Source organism: Bos grunniens, chromosome 22 (genome assembly GCF_055505025.1).
Source record: "Bos grunniens cultivar Pamir isolate PY7600 chromosome 22, Bosgru_T2T1.0, whole genome shotgun sequence".
In the NCBI taxonomy this organism is placed as follows: domain Eukaryota; kingdom Metazoa; phylum Chordata; class Mammalia; order Artiodactyla; family Bovidae; genus Bos; species Bos grunniens.
The window spans coordinates 51,674,295-51,692,426 of NC_141186.1; the positions used below are offsets into that span (position 1 = coordinate 51,674,295).

The following is an 18,132-nucleotide window of genomic DNA, read 5'->3' on the forward strand; positions in this document are numbered from 1 at the left end:
CCTAATCACTTTGTTGGCTTGGGAGCTTCAGGGATGGAGGGAATCACAGAATCAGAGAACGGAGAGGACCCTCAAGGGGGCCTGATAACTCACCACCCTCACCCTAGAGACCTCTGAGAGGCCAAGGCCAGCACAGGTTCTTGTCCCTAGCCTGCTGCCACCCGCCTCCCCACAGGACAGAATTTGACCTGGATGCACTTGGCTCAGGCGGAGATGTGATCCGTGCCATCCGAGAGCTCAGCTACAAGGGGGGCAACACGCGCACAGGGGCTGCGATTCTCCACGTGGCTGACCGCGTCTTCCTGCCCCAGCTGGCCCGACCTGGTGTCCCCAAGGTGATCTCTCACCCTGCCCTGCCTTCCAGGGTGACCCCATGTGAAGGGTCTGAGGCAGTCCTGACTTGACCCTGCCCTGCCCCAGGTCTGTATCCTCATCACAGATGGGAAGTCCCAGGACATGGTGGACACAGCTGCCCAGAGGTTGAAGGGGCAGGGAGTCAAGCTGTTTGCTGTGGGTGAGCACCATGCTGGGGTGACGGGTCAGCTGGGGCAGGGGCAAGTCAGAGGGCATGTGGGCAGCTGAGCCCTGACTGGGCGTCACCTCAGGCATCAAGAATGCCGACCCCGAGGAGCTGAAGCGAATTGCCTCACAGCCGACCAGTGACTTCTTCTTCTTCGTCAATGACTTCAGCATCTTGAGGACGCTCCTGCCTCTGGTTTCCCGGAGGGTGTGCACAACTGCGGGTGGTGTGCCCGTGACCCTGCCCCGTGAGTTCCCGCTCACTCTGGGTGCCCTGACCTGAACCCCGGCCCAAACCCCAACGTGGCCATGCCAATTCCATCCCGTGTGCTCCTAACCTTTGACCCTGGTGCTGACCCTGCACCCTTAGTGCTGACCCCTGATTCTCTTGCCTGGTTGCCTGACTGCCCCCTTCCCCAGCCGACGACTCGACCTCTGGTCCACGAGACCTGCTGCTTGAGCCGGGCAGTCAGTCCTTGAGAGTCCAGTGGACAGCGGCCAGTGGCCCCGTGACTGGCTACAAGGTCCAGTACGCACCCCTGACAGGGCTGGGACAGCCATTGCCGAGCGAGCTGCGGGAGGTAAGGTTGTCGGCAGTGGGAGGTGGAGGGCTGGGGCTTAGCTGGGCAAGATGGAGTGACCTCTGATCCTGGGCATCACAGGTGAGCGTCCCAGCTGGTGAGACCAGCGTGCAGCTGCAGGGTCTCCGGCCACTGACTGAGTACCAAGTGACAGTGGTCGCCCTCTACGCCAACAGCATCGGGGAGGCCGTGAGCGGGACCGCTAGGACCAGTGAGCAGTTTTGCTAACCTCTGACCTCACTCGCCCAATCACCCACCCCTGTAACCCTTCTCTGCTCTGGACTCACTAATCCCCAATGGGACCTTCCCCTAGCTGCTCTGGAGGGGCCAGAAGTGACCATCCAGAACACCACAGCCCACAGCCTCCTGGTGGCCTGGCAGAGTGTGCCAGGTGCCACTGGCTACCGGGTGACGTGGCGGGTCGTCAGGGGTGAGTGAGGTGCTGTGGGAGGAAGGGAGTCCTTGCGCCTCAGACAGAACGGTGGGGTCCTGAGTCTGCAAGACCCACTGACCCTTCTGTGCCCTCCGGGCAGGTGGGGCCACACAGCAGCAGGAGCTGGGCTCTGGGCAGGGGTCAGTGTTGCTGAGGGACCTGCAGCCTGGCACCGACTACGAGGTGACCGTGAGTGCCCTGCTTGGCCGGAGCGTGGGGCCAGCCACCTCCCTGACTGCCCGCACTGGTGAGAGGGCTGGGTGCTTCCTTCAGGCTGGGTGGGCAGGTTGGCCGGGCACAGAGGACCACTGATGTCCCACGTGCCCCCGGCAGACACGTCCGTCGAGCAGACCCTGCGTCCTGTCATCCTGGGCCCCACGTCCATCCTCCTCTCCTGGAACCTGGTGCCTGAGGCCCGTGGCTACCGGCTGGAATGGCGGCGTGAGAGCGGTCCGTGCAGGAGGCCGGGGTGGGCAGGTGGGGTAGAGGCCTGGCCTCGGCTGGCCTAACCCCGTCCTCCTGCAGGCTTAGAGGTGCCACAGAAGGTGGTGCTGCCCTCTGACGTGACCCGCTACCAGTTGGATGGGCTGCAGCCAGGCACCGAGTACCGCCTCACTCTCTACACGCTGCTAGAGGGCCGTGAGGTGGCCACCCCAGCGACCGTGGTCCCCACTGGTGAGGACCCTGTGGGCACGGTCAGGTGAGCAGGGACGGGAGGAGGGATGTCCCAGGCCGCCTCTCACGTGGTGCTCTCTTGCCGGTCCAGAGCTGCCCGTGGGCCCCGTCACAGCCCTCCAGGCCACCGAGCTGCCTGGGCAGCGTGTGCGAGTGTCCTGGAGCCCAGTTCCCGGCGCCACCGAGTATCGCATCAGTGTGCGCAGCGCCCAGGGTGAGGAAGACACCGCCAGACTGTGCAGACCCTGAAGTTCCAGCCCTCGGGGTCTGACTGCACTCTTACTGCATCCCTTTCCACTCCTGGGGCTCTACCGCCTCCTCCTGTCTCCTTGTCCATCCATCTCCCAAGAAGGCCCCGAAGCCACACCTGTCACGGGGCCTGTCTTACCCCTGTCCTGCCCCTGCCTAGCTCTGCACCTGGATCTGTCTCCACTCCTCACCCCACATCCCTGACCATGGCTTTCATCTTCTCCACAACCACGAGCTCAACCCCTGCCCTTCTATAAGCTTAGCTGGGACCACTGTCCTCCCCTGCCCCCGTCCAGTACCGACCCGACATCATTATTAATGACCTGTCAGCTCACATTGCCATCCACCAACTTCTGACATCCTGCATCTTATGTCCCTGTCTGCTCCCTCCCATCACTATCTCCATTCATCACAGGCCTGTTTTTCCTGTGTCGCTGACCCTCATGACTCCTTTTATCCCCTGTCCTTACATCTCACCCATTTCTGTCCCACATCCCATCCCTCACTGACCCTTTTCGCCCTGTATCTCTGTCCATCACTGACCGCCTTTGTCCCCCGCCCCCATCCCTCACTGACCCCTGCCTGCCTGTCCTACCTTCTCTCGTAGGGGTTGAGCGGAGCCTGGTGCTTCCTGGGAGTCAGACGGCCTTTGACTTGGATGACGTCCGGGCTGGGCTCAGCTACACAGTGCGGGTGTCAGCGCGAGTAGGCGGCCGGGAAGGCGCTGCCAGCATCCTCACTGTCCGCCGGGGTGAGCGTGGCACGCGAGGGCCGGGGGGACAGCTGCCTGACTCACTCTGGGGTCCTGGTTTTAATCCCTGACCTCTGTCTTTAACTCCCAGAGCCAGAACCCCCACTGGCCATCCCAGGGCTGCGGGTCATGGCATCGGACGCAACGCGAGTGAGGGTGGCCTGGGGACCAGTTCCTGGAGCCAGCGGATTTCGGATTAGCTGGAGGACGGACAATGGTCAGCGGGCGGGGGGTGGGAGGGCTGTCAGTGGGGGACGATCAGGATGTGGGGGCCCAAGGGCAGGCAGGGGCCATGTGTGCCAGCACTTCCCTCTGACACTAGGTCTGGAGTCCAGCCAGACAGTTCCTTCAGACTCTACTGCCACCGACATTGTGGGGCTGAGACCTGGGACCTCCTACCAGGTGGCCGTGTCGGCGCTGCGAGGAAGAGAGGAGGGCCCTCCTGCGGTCATCGTGGCTCGAACCGGTCAGGGCCTGACCCAGCCCCCTGGCGCTCTCTCTCCAGTGCTCTGTCAGACCCCATGGCTTCCCTCTCAGACCCTTGCTTCTCCACAGAACTCCAGTCTCCCGCTTTAGATCCCCACTGCCTCCTCCCCCAGAGGCCCTGCTCCCCCCTCAGTCTCCCTTGGCTCCCCCGAAGTCCCTGCCTTCTTCAGATTCCTCTGCCTCTCTCTCAACACCCTGCTCTTCTTGCCCTCAGGTTCCCACCTCTTCACCTCTCAGACCACATTGCCTGTTTTCTGCTAGCTCTGACCCTCCTCTTAGACTTATATACTTTCTACTCCTAATACCTCCACCAGAACCCTGTTACCTTCTCTGTCAGATGCTCTGGTCTCCCAGATTCCTGTCCGCTGCCGCCTCAGATTTCCACTGTCCCTTCTGTCCGAACCCCTCTCCTTCCCCATCTGACCCACCCACTGCCTTCCGCTGTCAAATCCCTGCCTCCGGTTAGACTCCCATTGCTTTCCTCTAGTAGATAGATACCCAACACCTCCCCTATCAGACCCTCCGCTGCCTCTTCCATCAGACTCCCCCATTGCCTCTCCCCTCCAGATCCCTTGGGCCCAGTGAGATCGGTCCATGTGACTCGAGTCAGCAGCTCATCTGTCACCATCACCTGGAACCGGGTTCCTGGTGCCACAGGGTACAGGGTCTCCTGGCGCTCAGGCCGAGGTGGGGACCAGGGATTGGGAAAGGAACAGAGGTTTTGGAGGTTGGGGTGGGGCAGGTCTGGGTGGAATGGGAGCAGGGGGTTTCTTAGGGGTCCAGGTGGAACATTGGGGGTCAGAGTCAGGATAGTCCTAGGGCTACACTCATCCTCACTCCTAGGCCCAGAGAAATCCCAGTTGGTTTCTGGGGAGGCCACGGTGGCCGAGCTGGATGGACTGGAGCCAGATACTGAGTACACTGTGCGTGTGTGGGCCCGTGTGGCTGGTGTGGACGGGACGCCTGCCTCTGCGGTTGTGAGAACTGGTAGGTGGACCCTGGCCAGCTGTTAACCACAAGTCACTGACTAGCCTGTCCTGCTGTGTATTCCTGAGTGCTCCAGCTGCCCACTCCATCACTGACCCGCCGTGGCTTCTCTCCCCACACTGACCTGCCCCATACTGACTAGCAGGCCATGCACAGTGACCTCCTGGCTGCGCCCCACTGAGCTCCTCCCTCTCAGGAGCTGCCTACACTGACCTGTCACACTCACCTCACACTGAGCTTCAGATAGCCCTTCCTGCACTGAGGAAGGTCTCAATGCCTGTTCCGCCACCCACTTCTCTGCCAGCTCTCCAGTGACCCTTTTCCCTGCCTCTGCCCCCAGACCCTCGGCCCGTGGGCAGTGTGTCGAAGCTGCAGATCCATAATGCTTCCAGTGACGTTCTGCGGGTCACCTGGGTGGGGGTCCCTGGAGCCACAGCCTACAGACTGGCCTGGGGCCGGAGTGAGGGTATGGTTCCCTGATCCTGCACTTGCCCTTCCTGGCTGGGATTGCCCCCTCTGGCCTGCCTCCTCTATCTCTGACTGCTACCCTATGCTCACCTGGCCAGGTGGCCCCACAAGACAGCAGATTCTCCCAGGAAACACGGACTCCGCAGAAATACGGGGCCTCGAAGGCGGAGTCAGTTATTCAGTGAGAGTGACCGCACTCATAGGGGACCGCGAGGGCGCGCCTGTCTCCATTGTCATCACCACCCGTAGGCAGAGCTTGGGCTGGGGCGAGCCTTGGCTTCCTCCAGGGCTTGGGGGCGGGGTTTGTGCTCGGGAATAGAAAAGGGACCAGGGATTGGTCATCGTGAACCTGTGGGGGTGGGGTCTTCTGGGGGAGGCGGGATGCAGCCTGGATCCTGGGGCCTATTGGGGGCGGTGCGTCTTCCAGGGTTGGCCTGGGATTGGCACAGATCGGGGTGGGGCGGAGCCTCCCTGATGGGCGTGCTTTATTTTCCTCTAGCTCCGGAGGCTCCTCCAGCCCTGGAGACACTTCGCGTGGAGCAGCGAGGGGAGCACTCACTGAGGCTGCACTGGCAGCCGGTGCCTGGTGCACGCGGCTTCCGTCTGCGTTGGCGACCTGAGGGTGAGAGTTACCCCCGGTGGGGGGGGTGGCGGAGTTAGGGATCAGTGGGGGAGGGGCTGGGAGTGGGGTCCGTGAAATCCGTGAGAGCGGGCACGGATTGTCAGTGGGGGGGTCTGCGGGATTGCTGAAGATACCTGGCATCAGTCACTTGGGTGTGTGGGATCAGTGAGGGTCATTCAGCAGAGTCAGCGAGAATGAGGATCACAGTCAGGAGGTAGACCCCAATTGCAGAGTCAGTCAGTGAGGCTGGCGGGGGTCATGGTCAGTAAGGTAAATGAGGGTCAGTGAGGTGGACATGCCCATTAATGCCAGCATGTAGCATCCTCCTACATGCCTCCAACCTCCACTCTCACGCCTGCCCCAGGTGGCCAGGAACAGTCCCGAGTCCTGGGGCCGGAAGTCAGCAGCTATGACCTGGATGGGCTGGAGCCAGCGACCCACTACCGCATATGGCTGAGCGTCTTGGGGACGGCTGGAGAAGGGCCCCCCTCGGAAGTGACTGCATACACTGGTGTGCTCCTACCTGTACTGATGACCTACACCTCTACCCCGACTTCCTACCCTGATGACCTACCCTGACTTCCTGCACCCCATGACTCTGAGTGATTCCTGTAGCCCCCTCTACCATTCTTAACCTGGGGTGATCCCAGCATGACTTCCGGTGACACTTCCCTCACCAAGCTGAATCTGCCCCAGGGTCTCCTTAGATCTCTCTGGGTTCTCAGGACATAGACTCTGATCCCTGGTCTTTGATTCCTCCTCCAGAGTCACCTCGTGTCCCAAGCACTCAACTGCGTGTGGTGGACACGTCAGTCGACTCAGTGACTCTGGACTGGACCCCAGTGTCTGGGGTATCCAGCTACATCCTATCCTGGCGGCCTCTCAGAGGCCCTGGCCAAGGTGAAGGGGAGGCCTGGGTTGGGGCAGGTTGGCAGTGGGGGCTCCATGGAAGGCATCCTGTTTAACTGAGTTCTGTCCTCCGCAGAACTGCCTGGGGCCTCACAGACACTTCCGGGGACCTCAAGTTCCCAGCGGGTGACAGGCCTAGAGCTGGGCATCTCCTACCTCTTCTCCCTAACTCCTGTCCGGGACGGTGTACGCGGTCCTGAAGCCTCTATCACACAGAGCCCAGGTAGGGTGGGCACCGCAGGAGGGGCCCACCAGAACAGCTGGATGGGCTGGGCTCCTCAGAAACTTAGCCCCCTTTCCTGCAGCATGTCCCCGCGGCCTGATGGATGTGGTGTTCCTGGTGCACGCCACTCGAGACAATGCTCATCGCTCGGAGGCTGTGAAGCGAGCCCTGGAGCACCTGGTGTCTGCACTCGGGCCTCTCGGGCCACAGGCCGTCCAGGTTTGGCCCCAGAGGCAGCCGGATTCCGGCCTGTCTCTGCCCACCCCTGGCCCCGACACCATTTCCCTGCCCTGCCAGCGGTCCAGGTTTTCTCCCAGCCCTTCCGCAGGCTCCAGGTCGCCTCACTAGCTGGTCGACTCCACATCCTGCCATCACCGCTGAGCGCCCCATAGCGCAGGTTTACTTACACATGTTGGGCTCTGTGTCCCACCCACCCCCCCAGGCTCTGTGTCCCCTCTCCCTGCTGGGTCATCCTCTCCAGGCTCCGTGTCTGCCCACCCTAGGTCGGCCTCCTGTCCTACAGTCACCGGCCCTCCCCACTGTTGTCGCTGAACAGCTCCCATGACCTTGGCGTCATCCTGCAGAAGATCCGCAACATCCCCTACACGGACCCAAGTGGGAACAACCTGGGTAAGGACTCCAATGGACATGGACTCTCGGGGCTCTCCCTTGGGGAGCTCGGTGCCCCTGGGTTCTGACATGTCCTTTCTCCCAGGCACAGCCGTGGTTACAGCCCACAGATACCTGCTGGCACCAGATGCGCCTGGACGCCGCCGGCATGTGCCGGGGGTGATGGTTCTCCTGGTGGATGAGCCCTTGAGAGGTGACATCTTCAACTCTATCCGTGAGGCCCAGGCTGCTGGTGAGGACCAGGGCTGGTGGGAATGGCACCTGGGAGCAGCCTTGGCCCCGGCAGGGTCATCATGAAGGCTGCTGGACCACTCCTTAGGGCTCAGAGTGATGATGCTGGGGCTGGCAGGAGCTGACCCAGAGCAGCTGCGTCGCTTGGTGCCTGGCATGGACCCTTCCCAGACCTTCTTCGCCGTGGATGATGGTCTGAGCTTGGAGCGGGCCGTCAGTAGTCTGGCAGCAGCCCTGTGTCAGACAGCCTTGACCACGCAGGTTTGGAAGGGGCATCTGGGGGACTAGGTGGTGGAGAAGAATGGGTCTGGGGGCTCTGGGTTGAACTGCCTGACCTCAAGGAGACCCTGTATCCACAGCCACAGCCAGAGCCTTGCTCAGTGCATTGTCCAAAGGTGAGTGTCCAGGGTTGAGAGTGTGAGTGAGGGCCACTCTTGGGGCAAGCCACTCTGACCCTCACTCGACTTGTCTTTCCCCAGGGCCAGAAGGGGGAACCCGGACAGATGGTGAGTGGCTCCGATGGGGGGTAGAGAATGGGTTGGGGGTCCCAGTGGGGCAGGGGAGGCCAGCAGCAGAGGACTCACTGATCACCTTTCCTAGGGCCTGAAAGGACAAGCCGGGCCTCCTGGCCCCCCCGGCCTCCCGGTGAGTGCCTCCCCACGCCTGTCGTCTACACCCCGAGTAGCGAAGTGTCCCCTCACCTGCTCTCTCCTCGCAGGGCAGGATTGGTGCTCCTGGCCCCCAGGGACCTCCTGGAAGTGCTTCTGCGAAGGGCGAGAGGGTGAGTGTAGAGACCACTGAGGTTCCCCTAAGACAATCCTCGAAGCTTCAGAGTATTTCTGGAAGCCTAAGTGAATGTGATAGACTGCGGCAGAGACTTTGGGGAAGGGTCTGAAGTGGAGGGGGCCAGTGGGGTTTCGAGGGCCCCGGAGAGCCTGGGTGGAAGTTCGAAGTCCTCAAGGCACGGAAGGCCCTGGCCTCATCACTGCCCCTGTGCCTGGGGTTTGGCTCCCTTCAGCTCAGGGGCAGCATCTTGGCCCCACGGCTCCATCCCCAACAGCACTTGAGCCTGTGGGGTGAGGGGTCCAGGTGAAGAACAGTCAGTCAGCACCCCTCCAGCGAACCAGGGGCACTGAGGGAGGGTCCCTTCCTGCTCTGACCTCTTTGTCTCCTTAGGGCTTCCCTGGGGCAGATGGGCCTCCAGGCAGCCCTGGCCGCCCTGGGACTCCTGGAGCCCCTGGTCCGAAGGTGAGTAAGCCTTGCCCTCGCAGTTCACATGATGGGACGCTTTGCTTGAGTGGGTGAGGTGGTCTGACTGTTCTGACTCTGGCTTCTGTTTATAGGGCTCCCCAGGGTGGGCCGGCCCTCGTGGAGAACCAGTAAGTTTTTCTCCCTCTTGGCGTTTTCCCAGAGCTCTTTCTGCGGTGTGGGGACCCGGGGTGGTGGAGTGGGATTGGCCTGTGGGGGCCCAAACTGAAATGCGCTGAGATCAGACATCACCCTTTGCTCTTTTGCCCTCAGGGAGAGCGAGGACCTCGAGGCCCAAAGGGGGAGCCGGTAGGTGAAGGACGGAGGGGAGGGAACCAAGCTGGATGTCCTGGGGGGAGCAGAGTTGCCCCCCAGCCTGACACTGTGCAGGGCCTAAGGCATCATGAGGAATAGCTGGGGACCTCTGGGGCTTCTCCCACCTCAGGGTTCCCATACCCTGAATCCTGCCTGCTGTTCTCTATCCTGCAGGGAGAGCCTGGACAAGTCATTGGAGGCGAGGGCCCAGGGCTTCCTGGGCAGAAAGGGGACCCTGGACCTCCGGTAAGTTCTAGAGCATGGTGGTGGGGGGAACCTACGGGGGGGTGGGAGAGAATGGGGGTCTATGGGATTGTGCTTTATACCTTGTCTCTTCCATCAGGGTCCCCCTGGATCTCGTGGGCCGTTGGGGGACCCGGGACCCCGGGGTCCCCCGGGATTTCCTGGAACAGCTGTGAAGGTGACAGCATGACCATCATGTGACCCAGTGACCTGGTGACCTCATTTGAGCCCACACTACCCCTACTGGTCACTCTGAGCCCATAGGCCCTCTTGGCCACCCCCCGCCCGTGACTCCTCAGGTCCTCCGTGACCTTTGTAACCCACTTTGACCACAAGACGCCCATTCCTCCTGGGATCTTGGGAAGCAGAGGTGTGGTCATGGGTCATAATCTCTCTTCCAGGGTGAGAAAGGCGATCGTGGGGAGCAGGTAAGCAAGGGGCACGTTAGGCTGGGGGTGGCATGGAACCTGATTGCCCCTGGCCATCCCCCGACCTGCTGTTCCTTCCCAGGGCCCCCCTGGACCAGGTGACGGCACTGCTGCTCTGGGCGAGCCTGGGCTGCCGGTGAGGGAGCTCTGAGGCTCTGCTGGGGACCCCGGGGGCCACACTTGAGGTGTGGATAGAGGAGCCAAGGGCTCTGCTGGGGCAGTGGGAGGGCAGTGCTGGGCCAGTTTTCGGCTCTCAGTTTTTCCTCACTTCCTCCTAGGGTCTTCCTGGAAGCCCCGGACCCCAAGGCTCAGTTGGCCCCCCTGGAGAGAAAGGAGAAAAGGTGGGAGACGCGACCTGTTGGTGTCGCAGTTCTCGGGTAGAGGGAGGCGTCCGAGTGCAGGGAGCAGGCTCTTTTACCATCTGTTCCTCCTTCAGGGTGACTGTGAAGATGGAGCCCCGGGCCTCCCAGGACAACCCGGAATTCCGGGTGAGCGGGTGAGTGTGGGGCCTAGGGGTTCTGAGTGTGGTGGGCAAGGCCCAAGCCCTTAGCCTCAGCCATCAACCCTCTACTCCATCCTTATTACCAAACCCAAATCTCTGAACCCCTTTCAGGGCCTTCGGGGACTTCCTGGAGATGCTGGCCCCAAAGTAAGTGCCAGGACTTCCCTGGGGGCCCAGTGGTTAAAACTCCGAGCTTCCAATACAGCGGGTGCAGCTTTGATCAGGGAGCCAAGACCTCACATGCTCCATGGCCAAAAAAAGAGATCATAAAACAAGGGAAGCAATATTGTAACAAATTAAATAAAGACCGAAATTACTTAAAAGAAAAAACAAAAAACATGCCCTGTGGGGAGGTCAGGTATGAGGGGTGACACGCTGGGACCCCTGCAGGATTAGGGGATGCAGAGGACGGAGGTGAGAGTTCTCTCCAGGTCAGAGGTTGCGTTTCAGGGGTGGATGACTGGAGCCTGAGACACCTCATCTGGGCTTCAGCAGTGAAGGCCCTTTTCCTGTCTCTCTCCTCAGGGTGACCGAGGACTAACAGGGGCCGCTGGAGAGAAGGTCAGTGCACCCTGGGGGGTCTCTCAGGGCCCTGCAGGGTCTGGGGCAGACTTGGTTCTGACCCATTCTGTTCCATCAGGGTGAACGTGGATCGCCTGGCCCAGTGGGACCACAGGTGAGCCTACTGACCCCCCGTGCCAGCTGACCTTGGCTCCCTACCCCTCCTGGTTCTGGCTTCTTGCCCTTGACCTCCATTGCCCCTGACCTTCCACCACTCCTCACATGACTTCTAATCTCTGTTGCTGCAGGCTCTAACCCTCAACCTCAGGGACCTGCTTTTATATCTCTGACCCTGCTGAACTGGCCTTGACTTCCACTGACCTGGTCTCTGTCTTCCTGCTGACCTCAATCCTGATCTTCTGGGACCCCCGTCCTGAACCTCCAGCCCTTCTCTGCCATCATCCCTCTACTCTCACCTGCCCCACCTGGGTCAGCATTTCTGCTTCTCTTCCCCAGGGGCTGCCAGGAGTTGCTGGACAACCTGGGCCCGAGGGTCCTGAAGTAAGTCTGTGACTGTGGGCCCAGGAGTGGGGCTTTATGTGTTCCTCCCCATCCTGGGCTCACGCTTTCTCCATGTGCAGGGGCCACCAGGACCGACCGGCCGCCGAGGAGAGAAGGTGGGTCATGGGCTGGGAGTCAGTCCCCCCTATACTAGGGATTGTGGCAGGTGGGACCCTGGGCCTTTGAGTTCCCATGTGGGTCCCTGACCTAGCCCTGTTGCTATCCTCTGTCCACAGGGGGAGCCTGGTCGGCCTGGAGACCCCGCAGTGGTAAGTGAAGGGAGGGTGGGTCTCTGATCACAGCACAGCCCCTTGAGCGCTGTAACCCACCGGGAAACCAGCACTGTGGGCTCAGAGCTCTGTGACTGATGCTGTAACAAACCTTCCAACTCCTGGCTGTGATGCTGTGACCCCCATGACCATCATACAGGCCATGAGCCCCGTGTAACCCCTGCCCTGCTCCCAGTGGTGACCCTGTAACCTCTGGGCAGAGACTTCCGGTTTCATATGTACCCCCAACCCCAATCAGGGCTGTCGTACTATGATCCCTTGGCCAAGCCATGTCTGTCCTGTTTGTTTTCAGGGACCTGGGGGTGCTGGAGCTAAAGGAGAGAAGGTATGTCTGGCGAGAAGTGAAGGGCAGCTGTTACAGGGTTGAGATCAAGGTCACAGGGCACGCCTCAAGCAGGGCCCCTGGAGGTCATGACAGTTGTGGCATGATTGTTGGGTAGTGGGGCTCATGGAGCCTGGGGCTGAGGCTGATCGTCTTTGTCACCTCCAGGGAGATATGGGCCCCCCCGGGCCCAAAGGAGCTACCGGATTCAAAGGGGAACAGGTAAGTGTGGGAAGTGTTAGGGGGTCGGGCAGGTGACAGTTGTGTCCCCTGACTTCTGATCCTTCCTTCCACAGGGCTCACCTGGCTTGGCTCTTCCTGGAGACCCTGGCCCCAAGGGAGACCCTGGAGGCCGAGTGCGTAAATGTGGGGAAGGGGAATGTGACAGAAAGAGATGGGATGGTGCCTGGGAGCCCCAACTAAGTCCTGTCCCTCCTCCCCATGCCCTGCAGGGTCCCATTGGCCTCACTGGCAGAGCAGGACCCCCGGTGAGTGCCTGTGACCTCGGGTACCATCAAGGTTTCTGGGGTCCCCTCCCCTCAAGGTCTGGCTATACGTGCAGCGTCATTCTCTCCTCCTTTGCAGGGCGACTCAGGACCCCCTGGAGAGAAGGGAGACCCTGGGCGGCCCGGTTCCCCAGGACCCGTCGGCCCCCGAGGACGAGACGTGAGAGGACTGGACTGGGGGAGTGCTGGGGGGTGTGGAGTAGAGTATGCTGGCACCCGTGGGAGTTGGGGATCAGGACTGACCCTCATGTCTCACAGGGTGAAGTTGGAGAGAAGGGTGATGACGGTCCCCCGGTGAGACTCCTTCCCACTGTGGTTTCTGATCCTTTGTCCTTGAGTGGGAATCCTGGGGGGTGGGCTCCACCAGGTTATCCCATTCATCCTCCTGCCTCCTGTCCAGTCAGTACCCAGGCCCGTTTGGCCGCCCCTCTCTGAGTTAGTTTGAGCCTAACTCATCTATTTGATACGGGCTTCTCTCCACCACCAGGGTGACCCAGGTTTGCCTGGAAAAGCTGGCGAGCGTGGCCTTCGGGTGAGGCTTTGCAGGGAGACGTAAGGGGGGATCTGCATTAGAGGAGGCGGGAACAAAGGGGATGGGAAACTCTGACATGGTTTCGGGGTGATGGAGAACCCGGGGCAGTATGGAGGTCATGGGGTGATCTGCAAAATCCTGGGATGGGGAGGGTCCGTCTCACACCAGCTATTCTTCTCAGGGAGCGCCTGGAGCTCGGGGGCCTGTGGGTGAGAAGGGAGACCAGGGAGATCCTGGAGAGGAAGGACGAAATGTGAGTCATGACCTCTGACCCCTGAACTCTAACCTCAGCTTCCATCTCCAACCATCCAGCTCCCAGCCTCTGACCCTGCCACCCCAACCCTGCAATGCCCAACCCTCACAGTGATTTCCTGTGACCCCTCATCACAACCCTCAAAGGCCACAAGGATCCCCATGAGTCCCTCGGGTGTTTCCAAAGCCCCCCAGACTGCCGACCCTCCTCACTGACCCTGACCCTCTGCCTCTGCAGGGGAGCCCTGGACCGTCTGGACCCAAGGGTGACCGTGGGGAGCCAGTGAGTAGTGCTGGTGTTGCGGGCACAGAGGGGATGGAGGGTTGCGGTGCTCTGTCTGGTGAGCACCTCCGCTAAGGGCCTGGAGATCAAGATCAGGAGCCCTGGTGGTCATCCCCAGGCCTGATCTGGCTTCTGGGGCTTGGCATTGAGGTGCAGGGAATTTGGAAGCAGAGGTGAGCTTGGGGCAGATCTGAGCTACCCCGTGGGGCCCCAGAGTTCCTGTTGACTACAGTTATTTCCTTCCCTAGGGTCCCCCAGGAGCCCCTGGACGGCTGGTAAGAGCTGACTCGGTCTGATCCTCTGTCATCTCCCCCACCTGCCCCTACTGGCCCCACACATCCCTTTCACTGACTCCCACTTTCCCCACTGCCCCTGGATGTCTTCACTGGTCCTCACCCGCTCCTCTTCCCCTAGTTGGACTGTTCTTCTCACTGGCCATTCCCCCACAGGTGGACGTGGGACTTGGAGCCGGAGAGAAGGTACCAGGCTCTGGGGTGGAGTGAGGCTGTAGCGTGGCGAGGCATTCCAGCGCCCCCATGACTGGTTCTGCCCCAGGCGCGCCTGTGGCCCCAGTGCTGTTCCCTCAACACGCTCGTCTCTGCCACAGGGAGAGCCTGGGGACCGAGGACAGGAGGGTCCACGAGGACCCAAGGGCGACCCTGGCCCCCCTGGAGCTTCTGGGGAGAGGGTGAGTGTGGCTGGTCCCAAGGGGTCGCGTGGGCCTGGGAAACCCTGCTCTGATTTCTTCCTCTCCCGCCCTCAGGGCGTCAGTGGACTTCGGGGGCCTCCAGGCCCACAGGTGAGTGATGCACTTGGTACCATCAGCCTAAGTGTCCCTCTTGCCCTCTCCTCTCACTGACCTTGTGACCTTGTTCCCTTCAGGGGGACCCAGGTGTTCGAGGCCCAGCAGGAGAAAAGGTGAGAGGGTGTGGAGGGTTTCCGACTATGAGCCTGGGCTCTCAGATCCATCTCATCCTCCGAGGCCTCTTACTACTCATTCTGTTTTCCCCAGGGCGACCGGGGCCCTCCTGGCCTGGATGGCCGCAGTGGGCTGGATGGGAAACCGGGAGCCTCTGGTCCCCCTGGGCCGAATGTGAGTTGTGGCGGTCACTGCGTGGCTGTGTCTCTTCCCTTGTCCCTTCGTATGGCCCCAGTCTCCGGAGCCTTGTGGGTCTTGATGAGCTCTGGGGCCAGCTAGGTTATCTGTGTCTCCTAGTACCCCACCTGGCTGGGGGGTTCACAGGAACTAGTGGCCCTGTCAGAGGACAGTGCCCCTGACCCCATGACCACTGCAGACTCCCTGACTTGAGTCTCTCTTCAGGGTGCCATGGGCAAGGCCGGAGACCCAGGGAGAGACGTAAGTAAGGGGGGGATGTTAGGATGGAGGGCAGCTCAGGGGTCCAGCATAAACTGTAGCCTGGTTGTCATAGTTACTGGCAGTAGGGGCATTGGTCCAGTCCTGTCCTTGGTAGGGTCCCGGTCCCCTGGCAGGCAGGTTTGAGCAGAGTTCTGCTTTCCAGTCTTCTCTGCCTTGGGGCCTATAGTAGGACCCCCCAAACCTGAGGCTTCTTCCCTTGGGAGTTTCAGCAGAGGACACCCTACCCTATTGAGTCTCAGCCTTGGGACCTCAATGGTACCTCCCAATTCTGGGGGGGATCTCCACCTTGGAGGAGGTTTTTAGTGGGGTCCTCCAAGTCCATGGATGTGCCCCAGGGGATATCTCAGCGACCCTCTCAATCCTAGCAAAGACTTTTTCCAGGGACTTCCGGGCCTTCGAGGAGAACAGGGCCCCCCTGGCCCTGCTGGTCCCCCCGGAGCACCGGTGAGTCCCACTTTCATGGTAGCCTTTTGCCCCCTTCCTGCCCTCACCCCAACCCTGACTTCTGACCAATGATCTCTTCCCACAGGGAAAGCCGGGCGAGGATGGCAAGCCTGGCCTGAATGGGAAAAACGTGAGTGTCTAGACACAGGGAAACCTCCAAAAAAATGCTAGCACCTGGACACAGCCCAGATGTTCGACACACAAGGGGCACACACGTAGATACAGGCTGATGTGCAGTGACACCCGTGTACCTAACCCACACACACAGACACGTCTGGAAACACATGTCCACGCACACACAGAGGCAGCCTCACAGACACAGTTAGGTGGACATGCCAACCTGTGCCTGGATGGACCAACTCAGGCTAAAATAACCATGGCCACGGGCACAGGCGAAGGGCACAGACACAGATGGAGAGGTGCAGGCACACAGGTGTGAGGCCCCGTTTCAGGGGCACTGAGGACACAGACACACAGACCCCGCAGCCACACTCGGATGCGTGCTGTGACAGGCCCCAGGCTGCACGTGGACCTCTGTGGGGGTGTGGACCCACTGCCAAGGCTCTGAGGGGCGATACACGTGGCGACATCCCGACATATGCATTTGCATCCACACTCACTCGTATACATATGGCCACACGGAGCGAGGTACACACAGGATTTGCCAACAGACAGCGAGACACACGGACAGTTCCTAACTCTGTTGGATCTGATGTGCGTCCTCTGCCTGCAGGGAGAACCCGGGGACCCTGGAGAAGACGGGAGGAAGGTGAGTTGCCCTCGCGTGGATTCTGCTCTGGCTCAGACTGGGGCCGGGTCTGAAGCAGCCTTGTCTTCCTTAGGGAGAGAAGGGAGATTCAGGCGCCCCTGGGAGAGAAGTGAGTGTTGGCGTCTTCTGCAATCTCTGACCCCTGACCCTGGCCCTGTGATACGTGACCCCACTCCCTCCTGGGGTCTCAGGGTCCTGATGCTGGCTGCATCCTCCACAGGGTCGTGACGGCCCCAAGGGTGAGCGTGGAGCTCCTGGTAGCCCTGGACTCCAGGGCCCCCCGGGCCTCCCGGGGCAGGTCGGCCCTCCCGGGCAGGTGAGTATCTGGGGTAGTTCCAGGACTTGGGAGCAATCGACGGGGACCTTAGGTTGCCACCCCTGGAGGCCGTGATCCCCCGTGACCTCTTTGTGTTCTGTCATATCTCAGGGCTTCCCTGGCGTCCCGGGGAGTTCAGGCCCCAAGGTGAGTGTGCGGATGCTAGGTGAGGGGTACGGTGGGCGGGCTACCCAGAGTGGGGGCATTTTCCCACCAGTCGTTCTTCTTCTCAGGGTGACCGTGGGGAGACTGGACCCAGAGGGGAGCAGGTGAGGCCCCCACCTCTTTCACTTGCCCCGGTAGCCATAGCACCCACACATGCACCCACATGCTGCACCCCAGGCTGGGTCCAGCAGCTTACCTCTTGGTGTCTCCAGGGCCTCCCAGGAGAGCGTGGCCTGAGAGGAGAGCCTGGGAGCCTGGTGGTGAGTGAAGCCTGGGACATGGTCCTTGACTGTTCCACGCATGTCTGTGGGGGCCGCCTCCGCCCCCTTCCGCTTGCAGCCACACGTGCTGTCCTATATGCTCGGGCCCCTGCCCTGTTGGGATTCCTGTGGGCTACATGGACGGGAACCTGGGTGATGGGACATGCCAGGGAGGGGCTTCCAGTGGCCTCCAGTCACCCCAGCCAAGGGCTAAAGGGTCCTCTAGGCAGGAAGCCAGGGGACGAGGGTATAGAGGCTGTTTTGGGGGGCAATGTGGGGCCTTTTCTTCTGTGGGCATCCCCTCATCCAGTTTGTGTCCCCAGAATGCAGAGCGGTTGCTGGAAAATATTGGCATCAAGGTAGGTTGATGGGGGCTGGACATAGGGGCCGCGGGGAGCCCCACAGGACACATAATGCCCCCAGGGCTGGCCAGGGCATGGGTGGCTGCAGCCTTGGCCTTCCTCTTCTGACCCTGCATGTCACCCAGACATCTGCCCTGCGGGAGATCGTGGAGACCTGGGAAGAAAGCTCTGGTGGCTTCCTGCCCACGCCTGAACGGCGTCGCGGCCCCAAGGGGGACCCAGGCGAGCGGGGCCCCCCAGGCAAGGAGGTGTGTGCTGGGTACTCAAGCGGGGAGGGGCTGTTCCGTGGACGGTGTCGGTGACCACCAGCATGTACTGTTCTGCTCCTCCAGGGCCCCATCGGCTTTTCTGGAGAACGTGGACCAAAGGGAGATCGTGGAGACCCCGGCCCTCAGGGGCCACCTGGCCTGGCCCTGGGGGAGAGGGGCCTTCCTGGACCTACCGGCCTTGCCGGGGAGCCTGGGAAGCCTGGTATCCCTGGGCTCCCTGGCCCAGCTGGGAGTGTGGGGGAGGCCGGAAGACCCGGAGAGAGGGTGAGCCTGGGGGCTGGTGGGAGTGGCCGGGGGAGTGGGGTCAGGGGGAGCCAGACTCCCCATGGGCATACCCCCCACCTTGGTATCTGCTTTTCAGGGAGAACGGGGAGAGAAAGGAGAACGTGGAGAACAGGTGAGCTGGGCGGGGCTTCACCGGG

At 61.3% G+C, this 18,132-nt stretch overlaps 1 protein-coding gene across 1 annotated transcript in view; it reads left to right on the forward strand.

Moving 5' to 3' along the window:
* COL7A1 (collagen type VII alpha 1 chain) overlaps positions 1–18,132 on the forward strand; it is a 30,391-nt gene that overhangs the window by 1,364 nt on the left and 10,895 nt on the right. Inside the window, exons 3-74 of the mRNA XM_086368119.1 lie at positions 176–335; positions 421–514; positions 606–767; positions 940–1,100; positions 1,182–1,311; positions 1,414–1,530; positions 1,634–1,780; positions 1,867–1,983; positions 2,059–2,208; positions 2,300–2,422; positions 3,065–3,208; positions 3,300–3,425; positions 3,531–3,674; positions 4,262–4,381; positions 4,538–4,681; positions 5,022–5,147; positions 5,248–5,394; positions 5,649–5,771; positions 6,136–6,282; positions 6,537–6,671; positions 6,757–6,903; positions 6,986–7,122; positions 7,407–7,533; positions 7,619–7,765; positions 7,853–8,025; positions 8,124–8,159; positions 8,244–8,270; positions 8,365–8,409; positions 8,483–8,545; positions 8,941–9,012; positions 9,108–9,143; positions 9,286–9,321; positions 9,502–9,573; positions 9,671–9,748; positions 9,972–9,998; positions 10,081–10,134; positions 10,277–10,339; positions 10,435–10,494; positions 10,612–10,647; positions 11,026–11,061; positions 11,141–11,176; positions 11,518–11,562; positions 11,643–11,678; positions 11,799–11,831; positions 12,145–12,177; positions 12,343–12,396; positions 12,471–12,530; positions 12,627–12,662; positions 12,760–12,840; positions 12,939–12,974; positions 13,168–13,212; positions 13,394–13,465; positions 13,703–13,747; positions 13,996–14,022; positions 14,197–14,226; positions 14,355–14,435; positions 14,511–14,546; positions 14,630–14,665; positions 14,760–14,840; positions 15,069–15,104; positions 15,507–15,569; positions 15,655–15,699; positions 16,303–16,338; positions 16,412–16,447; positions 16,559–16,654; positions 16,766–16,801; positions 16,888–16,923; positions 17,032–17,079; positions 17,403–17,438; positions 17,567–17,689; positions 17,774–17,974; positions 18,072–18,107. Of these exons, the coding sequence (XP_086224245.1) occupies positions 176–335; positions 421–514; positions 606–767; positions 940–1,100; positions 1,182–1,311; positions 1,414–1,530; positions 1,634–1,780; positions 1,867–1,983; positions 2,059–2,208; positions 2,300–2,422; positions 3,065–3,208; positions 3,300–3,425; positions 3,531–3,674; positions 4,262–4,381; positions 4,538–4,681; positions 5,022–5,147; positions 5,248–5,394; positions 5,649–5,771; positions 6,136–6,282; positions 6,537–6,671; positions 6,757–6,903; positions 6,986–7,122; positions 7,407–7,533; positions 7,619–7,765; positions 7,853–8,025; positions 8,124–8,159; positions 8,244–8,270; positions 8,365–8,409; positions 8,483–8,545; positions 8,941–9,012; positions 9,108–9,143; positions 9,286–9,321; positions 9,502–9,573; positions 9,671–9,748; positions 9,972–9,998; positions 10,081–10,134; positions 10,277–10,339; positions 10,435–10,494; positions 10,612–10,647; positions 11,026–11,061; positions 11,141–11,176; positions 11,518–11,562; positions 11,643–11,678; positions 11,799–11,831; positions 12,145–12,177; positions 12,343–12,396; positions 12,471–12,530; positions 12,627–12,662; positions 12,760–12,840; positions 12,939–12,974; positions 13,168–13,212; positions 13,394–13,465; positions 13,703–13,747; positions 13,996–14,022; positions 14,197–14,226; positions 14,355–14,435; positions 14,511–14,546; positions 14,630–14,665; positions 14,760–14,840; positions 15,069–15,104; positions 15,507–15,569; positions 15,655–15,699; positions 16,303–16,338; positions 16,412–16,447; positions 16,559–16,654; positions 16,766–16,801; positions 16,888–16,923; positions 17,032–17,079; positions 17,403–17,438; positions 17,567–17,689; positions 17,774–17,974; positions 18,072–18,107 (5,920 nt within the window). The remainder of the gene's footprint in view (positions 1–175; positions 336–420; positions 515–605; positions 768–939; positions 1,101–1,181; positions 1,312–1,413; positions 1,531–1,633; positions 1,781–1,866; positions 1,984–2,058; positions 2,209–2,299; positions 2,423–3,064; positions 3,209–3,299; positions 3,426–3,530; positions 3,675–4,261; positions 4,382–4,537; positions 4,682–5,021; positions 5,148–5,247; positions 5,395–5,648; positions 5,772–6,135; positions 6,283–6,536; positions 6,672–6,756; positions 6,904–6,985; positions 7,123–7,406; positions 7,534–7,618; positions 7,766–7,852; positions 8,026–8,123; positions 8,160–8,243; positions 8,271–8,364; positions 8,410–8,482; positions 8,546–8,940; positions 9,013–9,107; positions 9,144–9,285; positions 9,322–9,501; positions 9,574–9,670; positions 9,749–9,971; positions 9,999–10,080; positions 10,135–10,276; positions 10,340–10,434; positions 10,495–10,611; positions 10,648–11,025; positions 11,062–11,140; positions 11,177–11,517; positions 11,563–11,642; positions 11,679–11,798; positions 11,832–12,144; positions 12,178–12,342; positions 12,397–12,470; positions 12,531–12,626; positions 12,663–12,759; positions 12,841–12,938; positions 12,975–13,167; positions 13,213–13,393; positions 13,466–13,702; positions 13,748–13,995; positions 14,023–14,196; positions 14,227–14,354; positions 14,436–14,510; positions 14,547–14,629; positions 14,666–14,759; positions 14,841–15,068; positions 15,105–15,506; positions 15,570–15,654; positions 15,700–16,302; positions 16,339–16,411; positions 16,448–16,558; positions 16,655–16,765; positions 16,802–16,887; positions 16,924–17,031; positions 17,080–17,402; positions 17,439–17,566; positions 17,690–17,773; positions 17,975–18,071; positions 18,108–18,132) is intronic.